The following is a 9,197-nucleotide window of genomic DNA, read 5'->3' on the forward strand; positions in this document are numbered from 1 at the left end:
CGATTCATATTGTAATGCCTGGGCAATAGAAAACAATATTGAAATTAAAGGGAGAAAAAAAGAGAAAAAGAATTAGCTAATAGCCTAATACAGTAAGCAAGTCATGGGGAAGAAATTGAGAGAAAACCAGAGGATTACTATTCTTCATTGTGCTTGCTTGCTTCTTTGATCTCATCGATGCCATCATCCTGACGAGATAATATAAAATGTTGATGCTCTTGAGGCAATAATTTTTCCTGTAGCATTGAGTTCTTAGCATTTTCTGGGTTTATCACATCATGAATAGCTGCTCTGGTATTATACGATTGATTGTTTGCTGAAGGCTTTTCACTGGGAAGAATTGTACTCAAGCTACTTTTTGCAAAAATCATCTTCAATTGTAGAGCATGCAACTCTCAGCCTTGTTGGTACCCTTTGGCCATTGTCTATCCAATTCGGGTTCAAATTTCGGGGCTTTAGTTGTATTAGTATTAAGGGTGGCTTTTGAACTGACTGATATTGAGCAGAGATTTTTGCCTGTTACATGGCTGGCTGCTCTCTTGAATTATTGGATTGTTGATGAAAATCACACACAAGACTAACCATCTTTAGTCCCACTAGCAATAATAGCATTTTAGAAATATTCATTGCAAATGCATATACTGAGTCTTGATAGCCTTCATTGGAAGCATCATCCTTCATTGAAATTGCAATACAGTATGCCATGTACCCCTGTTTCATTCCTGCTACTGGGCAGCACACTAGTCTTTGCAAACTCATTTCATTCTAGAACTGCTTTTCTATACATAGGATCAGCTAGTAACCTTGAGGTTGGGTTTGAGCAATCAAGTTCACGATTCATTAGACACTCAACACTCAACATTTAATGTATAAACACTCAACACTCAGCAATCAAGTTCAATCATGAGATTCTTCTTGCTGTATAAAATATAAACATAGGAGCCAACATTTAGATTGAATGTGAGTTACCGGATCCCTCAACACCAACTTTAATATTGAATGAAGATTTCAAATTTATAATAAAACAAGTAACCTAAAAATAGTCTGATTCAACAAGCAGCACAAAGTTTTTGGGCACTCAGTAGCAGCCAAACTTCGATAAAGCCCGTTTAATTCTATATCAAAGTCAAAATAGGTATACTAGAGACTTAAGCTGAAGTCAGTGGACACTCAAAGTACATTTTAACATGATCTTTCTTTAGTTTTCCATGAAATATGCAACAAATGCTCAACTTGATCAGATGCAGCAAAGTATCTACTAATGTGTGCATAAATATGTGTATTACATCATCAATAAGCCAAGATAAAGGAATGTTAAGATGAAGCCTACCACGGATAGCCTGAAATGACATAATTTAGGCTTCCCTCTTCTTCCATACTTCAGAATATGTGCACCTTTCTTCAAGGCAATGATGGCCTGCACCACACAGAACTCTTTATTAGTTCAGGTCTCAAATCAATACATTTAAATTCAGAAACAGGAAAGATAAACGGCAACAGAAAGAATGATCTTCCTGTAGCTTGCATCAATTGCACTTACAACTATAACATATGCAGAATGAAACCATTAAAACTAACAACCTTGATTACCATGGTTTAGATGCAAACCAAATATGCACTAGGCTGAGGCAACTAACACTGTGCATGAATATATGTATATATTTTTGTAATGGACTACTAGTCATATAGTTTTGTTTGTTTTTTGCTATACTAATTTATTATCAGTGAAGTATTATTGAGAATCAAACTTCTTTCTCTGATCATACACCAGGTGCAAGTTCTTACTCTTATTGGCAACCATAAAAAATCTAACTCAAATTTGAACAAAATGGGAACCATGGATTTTTTCATTTGAAGCAAAATTCACTTTCAGTAACATCTCTTGAAGGTGCTTCCACCCATTTCATAACATCAGTTGAGCAGAAAATCTTTCCACGTTTTATACAGAATAAAGTAAAAGGTATTACAGCAAAACTTAATAAGTGGTGATTGAAAACCATCAGATAAGGCCCATGCCCTCAAGAGATGCACTTCTGACAAATAGTAGTGGAAGGTCTCCTGTAGAAACTCCAACAGCCTAACTACCACCAGTTTCTTAACTAATGATCATGCTTTGTCTCCAGGTCATAGGCAAAACTGAAGCATCTTCTTTCACGTCCATACCAATAAGAAAAAAAAAATTGATCAAAAAGCTTATCTAAACTTGAAAACATCTCCTTTTTAAAGCCTGAATCTCTCAGTCTTCTGCTTCAGTTTGCCCGGACTCCAGAGTCCAGACATGTGACATTCACCCTGCTTTATACTCAAAAGCCTAACTTGCCCACTTGGATATTTTCATCCCAAAATCTCAAAAATTGATGCAAAATATCCATTTTCTCAAGTACCAATGAACAGAAAAAAAAAACAAGCCCATCAATCGAGCAATGAAGTATCTCATTCCATCCAAGTCTCTCACTTGCAACACAGAAAAAGTAAGAAGTACAAAGAACAAGAAGAGTGGAGTATTTAACGTACAGGGACCTGCTCGATGTCTCTGTTCAGAGGGGTCGTCCTTCCCAATTCACCTCTACCCATCTGCTTTCCTCATTCTACTGCCCCTTCCTCCCTATATTTTATTCCTTCTCCTCATCTCTCAGACCGACATATAGCAGAATGAATGGCGATTGTTTCCCAACATGGAAACTCTGTCGTGCACAGATGTAAATTTCCAATCTGAGAGAGAGAAAGAGATTTGCACAATGTGGTTTGCACCTGGTGAAGCAGTCTACATTAATCCATGCGTACGCCTTAGAAGTGAAGCGCAGAATGGCAGTGGAGGGTTTCAAAAAGAGAGGGGGTCACCATAATGGCGTGGCGACTATGCACCCGTTGGTGCTCAGACAAAAGGGGAAACACAAGAGAAAGAAAGGAAGAGGGGAAAAGAAGAAGGGAAGGGAAAGGAGGGGAAGACAAGAGACGGCCGACGGGGGTCGGCCATGACGTGGCTCCGACCGGTCCGCGGACGAGGAAAAGAAAGGAGAAGAGAGAAGGTTCGGGGGGTGACTGCCAACTGAAAGGGGGAAAAGTACGAAGTAGGTAGCAATAAATCGAAAATTAGTGACGGAAAAATTTTGTATAGCGACAGATTCGCGACGACAAAATTTTATTGCTCATTCATCGTAAATTTGTGACGGATTAGCGATATATTTTTTTTATCGTTAATTTCACAAATATTTTAAATGTTAGCGATGGATAGTTTTCTCTCGCTAATCCGTCAAAAATTAGCATTTTTCTTGTAGTGCTTGAATATTTACGAAGAATATGAGCCATTGATTTTAAAGCCTTAAAAAATCTAGTTTATTCATCAAAATCAGATGATTCAAGAGCAGATTTTTATAAAACCAAGCATGTAGATCCCATCAGTATGGTTATTTAAGAAAAAAAACAAAAAATTCATGAAAATTGTGGCTCACACATTAGTTCTCATATTTTCCATTCTTATATTCCAGTGACTATATATATATGCCATGATACCATACCGTGGTGCACACACTTATTTGTGTGGATCTAGCCACCAAATGGTAGATGTTTAGCATAGTTTATTTATTATGTTTGAAGGTTTTATCATGTCTAATATATCATAAGATCCTATTTATAAGTCAATGAAAATCAATGAGTCCCAATTCATGAAAATAAAAATAATTTAAAAATAATATAAAACACCGTATTTCAATCAACTTTAACACATTGAAAGAGCAAATGAAACATGTTATTCAAAGGTTAGATTTTTCATTTGGAGCTTAAATATATGCAAATCAAGTATTACCACCGTATGGTACCAAAAGAAACTATATATTATATATATACGATTGGGTGTAATAATGAATACCCAATCGTTGGAAACCCACAGAGCGCCCAATTTCACACAAAATCATGAAAAACGGTGATTTAGCAGTGGTCTTGACTCGCTAAAGCGCTGGGCAAAATTTTTGGTAGTTGAGAAATGCCGCTAAAATTGTTTTTTTATGTTATATATATATATATATATCATATTTTTTTTAAAGGCAAGCTCAGAGCCCCAGTTATTATTCAAGCTACCACTGGGGTTTAAACCAAGGTTTTAAAACTCGTGACTCAGGACTCTACTCGTTCTTTATTGACTCGTGACTCGACGGGTCAACTCGATGACTCAGACTGGGTTTTGTTAACTTTTGATTTTAAAAGAAAAATAATATATAAATTGTCATTTAAACATATAAAGGTTTGCAGAATGGCTTAATATGGCATGCAGAAAGGAGATATGGATAAATATGTGCGCTGATATAATGATATTCATTTTATAACCTCTACTTAAGGCACATCATGAAATATCAATGGAGTGGATAATCATTAAGTCCTTTTCTTAGCCACATTTTGAAAATGTACTTTGAATAGCAAAAGAATTGGCAAGGAGGAAATTCTAGTTTTCTATTTCTTTGCCATAACTGCAATCAACACGACACTACATTTTTCCCACTTGCTAATGAAGAGACAATATTACTACTGTCCAAATGTCTATAAGAGTATAAAAACAACTGCAAAGAGCTATAGAGGTTTGCTTGAATTTGATATCTATACAAGCACTTTGACTAATTCATGACTTGAATTAGAGGATGCGGTCACCATGAGTTCAGTCTGCTATTACCTACGGTTCCTAAAATGGCCAATCATATATGCTAGCTTGTTTTAAAAGTTTCAATTCCCTCTCTAACAAATCCATAAATGTAAAGTAGGGGTATATGCGCATATTGAAAGTTTACGGAATGCCCAATATCAACATAAATAAGCAATTTTCTCATGTATGAAAACTATGTAGGAAATATATCAATGGCACAACTATAAAAAGACTACTAATATTTGAATATGTTTACATAACAAATGGATGATGAAACCTAAATGTGACTTTCCTATAGGCACATTTGACCCTCCATATATAGTGAGAATCATTTTTTTAAAATATTTTGCTAGAATGATAGCACTGGGTGAACAGTAGTTCCAACTTCCAACAGCATGGCAATTTTATTTTATGGATTTAAATGATTTTTATTTTATTTTTATACAAAATCTGGGGGTAACCCTTGTTAATATATATATATGTACTTATATATTTCGAAACTGTAATTTGAAACTCAAAATTCAAATTTCAAACATCCCAAAACTCGCCTGAGTCATGCCGAGTCGAGTCTTGGCAAACCGAGTTTGCCTTACCAGGTTGACTCCCTAGAGGGCCGAGCCGAGTCAGCCGAGTCAACGAGTTGACCGGGCGAGTTTTAAAACCTTGGTTTAAACCTGCAACTTCCCAACCACAAGGAGACCTTCACTGACAGCTCTTGTCAACCAGGCGGAGCCCCTGTTGGTATATATATCACATTTTTCGTTTTACAGACTTTAGAAAGACACGTTTCCCAACACGTTTCCTGTTTTCGTTTCCCTTCCTGGCAAACTTTGCACTGGACATGTCGAGTTCGAACCCTCAGGTGTGCATCTGTGGCCTTAGGTACTGACGCAAAGGATATGCTAAATTTGTGAGCAAGGTGGATACTTTCAAGGGTTTTACACCAAAGATTTCAGAAAGGGGCAGTAAACACGAGTTCCTCTCAGCCATTCAAAAAACTCAGTGATTTTCCCTTGTCATCCAAAAAAGGACATGTATTTATCAGCTTACATGTGCAATGCAAGTACCATTTTAAATGGCATTTTTTTTTTCATTTTTACCCCCAAAAATTTCTTTTTCAGTTGTTATTTGTCACCATTCTTATCAACAATTCTGAAATAATAAATAAAAAAAGAGACAAAAAAGGTGAAAATAATAACGCAAGGAGAAAAGAGAAATAATAAAGACATCGCCCCCCTCGTCCGCCAGGAGATGTGGGGGAAGGGAAGGGAATGCTACAGTGTTGATCACTCATTCAATCATAATGGCTTTCATCTGCTTTTCTTTGGAATACCGCCAAAACACCCACTACTCCTGATGTGGAAACCATCTTCTGAAAACAAAATCCGCTTTCCTTTGCCAAAGGAAACCGCTTATCTCTGCAATTGCGGCCCCCAGTGCCCCCTCTGCCACAGCCTCCCCCTAACCCTACCACCACCATCTCTCTCTCGTACACCAGCACCAACAATCAACAAAAAAAATAAAGAAAGAAGGATATCTCGTTTTTTCGCCCGGCCAGAGCGATCTATGTATCGGGCTTCCCGCTTGCTTTTTCCTCAGCAGCGCCAGCACCACCCTCTTCCTCTATATATTTATTTTTCTCCTCTTTAGCTTCATTGACCCCCAGCCCCCCTTTTCTTTTTCTCTTTTAGTCGACCCTCTCTCTCTCTCTCTATCTCTGGAAATAACCTTTTTAATTTAGAAAAATACCTCCTCAGACCTGCCCTTTCTCTCTCTAGAAACCTGTTAGCGCCCTCTTTCTTCTGCTTCCTTTTTTGTTTCAGCTTTGCATCAGGACCATCCTGTCTTTGAACGGACATGTCGAACTGTGTCGACATCGCTTCTGAGCAAGTGTGCTATGTCCACTGCAACTTTTGCAACACCATTCTTGCGGTATCGATTCTTCTCTCTACCCCCACTTTTTTCCTCTTGTACGCTAGCTCTTTTGTTTGAAGAGAATAAAGAAAATTATGGTTTTCTTTTATTAACCACAGATTTGCCAAAAAATTATCACTGAGTTTTTTCCTTGAACTTGAACTCTTGTTTCTTTTCATTCTTTTCTTTTTTTATTTATTTGCTTATAGTAACGTCTCTTTCAGCACTCTTCATACGATTCAGACTTTCTCCTTTTTCCTGTCAAAGACAAGTCATGTATGCATAAACAGGCTACATGTGTGCATGAGAGAGAGAGAGAGAGAGAGAGAGAGAGAGAGAGAGAGAGAGAGAGAGAGAGAGAGAGAGAGAGAGATTTCTCTATGTTTAGAAGAATTAGTAAAGATGATTGTGGCGGAGAGAAAAAGATAGGTTTAAGCCTGAAACTGTACCCCCTTGATAATCTAATGGTTTTCTTCATTTCTTTCCTTGCCTTCCGAATTGGTTGCAGGTAAGCGTTCCATGCAGCAGCTTGTTGAACATAGTCACTGTGAGATGCGGACATTGCACCAATCTGCTGCCAGTGAACATGGCAGCCATGCTGCAGGTATATTCCAATACATCGATCGACAATTTTCATTCATTATTCTTATTTTTCACTGAGAGAGAGAGAGGGCATGAAGTTCTTTTCTAAGCTATCACATCGGCAGGCTTGCATCCTTAGCCGCCGTCTTGTACAGAGAAAGGAACAACCTTATTTTTCTGTTTATAGTTCGCATGTTCCTCTTAGATGCCGTCCAATCGGCGGGGTCCTGAAAGGGAAAGAGAGAAAAAAAGAAAGAGGGCAAGACATTAAAAAAAAAAGAAAAAGAAAAATCGCCAACCAGATCTGATTTCTTTTCCAAGCTGATTTGATTGATAGACGTCTCCATGTCCACTATTAATTAATTAAAAAAATAACAGACTGCTTCTCTGTTGCCAATATGACATTCGTAAGTAAGTCATTTCATAACTTAATGTAAACAAGATGACGGCTCTCCATTTACTTTTTGGCATTCTTATTGTTTTGTGTTCATACATCGATTTTTACAGGGGCAGAACTTTGTTCCCCACGATTACACGGTGGATTTTGCATCATCTTCCAAATGCAACAAGGTCTCCACTATGGCCATGGTTTCCCCTACGCAAAACGAGGACACCATCACTGTCAACAGGCGTGAGTTTTCTTACGTGATTATTTGAATACCTCCGCCTTTTTTGCTTGTACCCATTATAATTTCTTGCCCATTACTCGCTTCCCACTGTTTTGCAGCACCAGAAAAGAGGCAACGGGTCCCTTCTGCTTACAATCAGTTTATAAAGTAAATTCGAATTTGGTTATATCATTTTTTCTTTCTTATATATTAAGGGGAGGAAATACACATGATAATTTCTTTTTGTTATGGATTTTCTGGCATTCAGAGAGGAGATTCAAAGGATCAAAGCAAGCAACCCAGATATAAGCCACAGAGAGGCATTCAGTACCGCAGCTAAAAACGTGACTGCGCTGTTTCTTTTTTTCTCTAGCTCTTTGTTCTCTTCCTTTTTCGCATTGCATGCCGATCGAGACTAACACATTTTGCTTTACATAACTATTGTAATATTGCTAGTGGGCGCATTTCCCTCATATTCATTTTGGGTTGATGCTGGAGACCAACAAGCAAGATAAGTTTGATGAGGTGAGGGTGGCCTACTTCTGTTTAATTTATCTTTTTTGATGACGAGGAACCCTCGCCGAATCGAGAAAATTTCTGTTTAATTTATCATGGCCTAAAAAAATTGAAGGGTGAAATACATAGCAACTGATTTCGTGGACATTGTTGCATGTAGCATTCTAGAGTGGACCTGAGGAGAATTAGCGTTTCGTGTGGAGGGCGCGGACAAGCCACTCATGACAAAGGCAGCGTTATGCAATAAATGAGTTAACAGTTGGGCAAGCCTTCATGGATTCATGCCTTGCGATGCCCTCGTAGTGAAACGAAAGCTTCATCATCTTCGACAAGTGATCTCTCCTGTTAAGGAAAGAGACCAAAGAACTCAGTAACTCGTGTTAGATAGTTTTTTTTTGCGTTGCGAGTATAAGAACACCATGATTTTTATTTGTTTGTGTGTTGAAGTACTAAGAATATTACACTTATCATGCTTGTCAGCCTTATAAGCTTTCGAGATGAATGAGACCAAAAAATTAAGTCGCCTACATGCTTAACAAAGTCCCACTGGAGGAGTATGACCTCCAAGGCGCGCGTGAGGAACACCCCCCCCCCCCCCCCCCCCCCCTTCTCTCTCTCTCTCTCTGGTGATTCTAGTCTAATTGTAACTAACTGTCGGTAGGGCCTTGACATAAGGTTTCAAGCAATTAATAGCAGATCCTTCGTGTGACAGAAACTGCGTTAAAAGTTGGAGATTCTTCTTTTGGTGATGTGTGTGTGTGTGTGTGGGGGGGGGGGGGGGGGGGGGGGGGACCTGGGTGATTATATGTCAATCGTGTCTGTTCAGATAGATATTACTTACCAAAACTGAGTTGGTTTCCAAGTCACTCAGAAAATTCTTCTTTAGGTATTAATTTTGGGATTAATATTCTTTATGAAGCAATAATGAGCCATCATCAAGGCAT

The 9,197-nt window shown here is 38.2% G+C and overlaps 1 protein-coding gene across 2 annotated transcripts; it reads left to right on the forward strand.

The window, feature by feature from the left end:
- The first annotated feature begins 5,888 nt into the window (after positions 1 to 5,888).
- On the forward strand, positions 5,889 to 8,793 carry LOC149829520 (axial regulator YABBY 5-like). 2 transcript variants are annotated; one of them, XM_090015565.1, is made up of 7 exons: positions 5,889 to 6,565; positions 7,056 to 7,151; positions 7,637 to 7,760; positions 7,857 to 7,905; positions 8,006 to 8,081; positions 8,194 to 8,262; positions 8,414 to 8,793. In XM_090015565.1, the coding sequence occupies exons 1-7, from the start codon at positions 6,491 to 6,493 to the stop codon at positions 8,498 to 8,500; spliced, it is 576 nt and encodes a 191-aa protein (XP_089871691.1). In that variant the 5' UTR covers positions 5,889 to 6,490; the 3' UTR covers positions 8,501 to 8,793. The 2 variants fall into 2 exon arrangements, with proteins under 2 accessions (XP_089871691.1, XP_089871692.1); XM_090015566.1 differs by having other exon boundaries at positions 7,643 to 7,760.
- The last annotated feature ends 404 nt before the right edge of the window (positions 8,794 to 9,197 follow it).

This window comes from Nuphar pumila, chromosome 8 (genome assembly GCF_984573655.1).
Source record: "Nuphar pumila chromosome 8, dmNupPumi1.hap1.1, whole genome shotgun sequence".
Lineage (NCBI taxonomy): Eukaryota > Viridiplantae > Streptophyta > Magnoliopsida > Nymphaeales > Nymphaeaceae > Nuphar > Nuphar pumila.

Coding starts and splice junctions, on each gene's coding strand:
- LOC149829520 (XM_090015565.1), top strand. CDS start 6,491: ATGTCGAACTGTGTCGACATCGCTTCTGAGCAAGTGTGCTATGTCCAC. Junction 8,082..8,193: donor TCAGTACCGCAGCTAAAAAC/GTGACTGCGCTG, acceptor TAATATTGCTAG/TGGGCGCATTTCCCTCATAT. Junction 8,263..8,413: donor AGCAAGATAAGTTTGATGAG/GTGAGGGTGGCC, acceptor TGTTGCATGTAG/CATTCTAGAGTGGACCTGAG.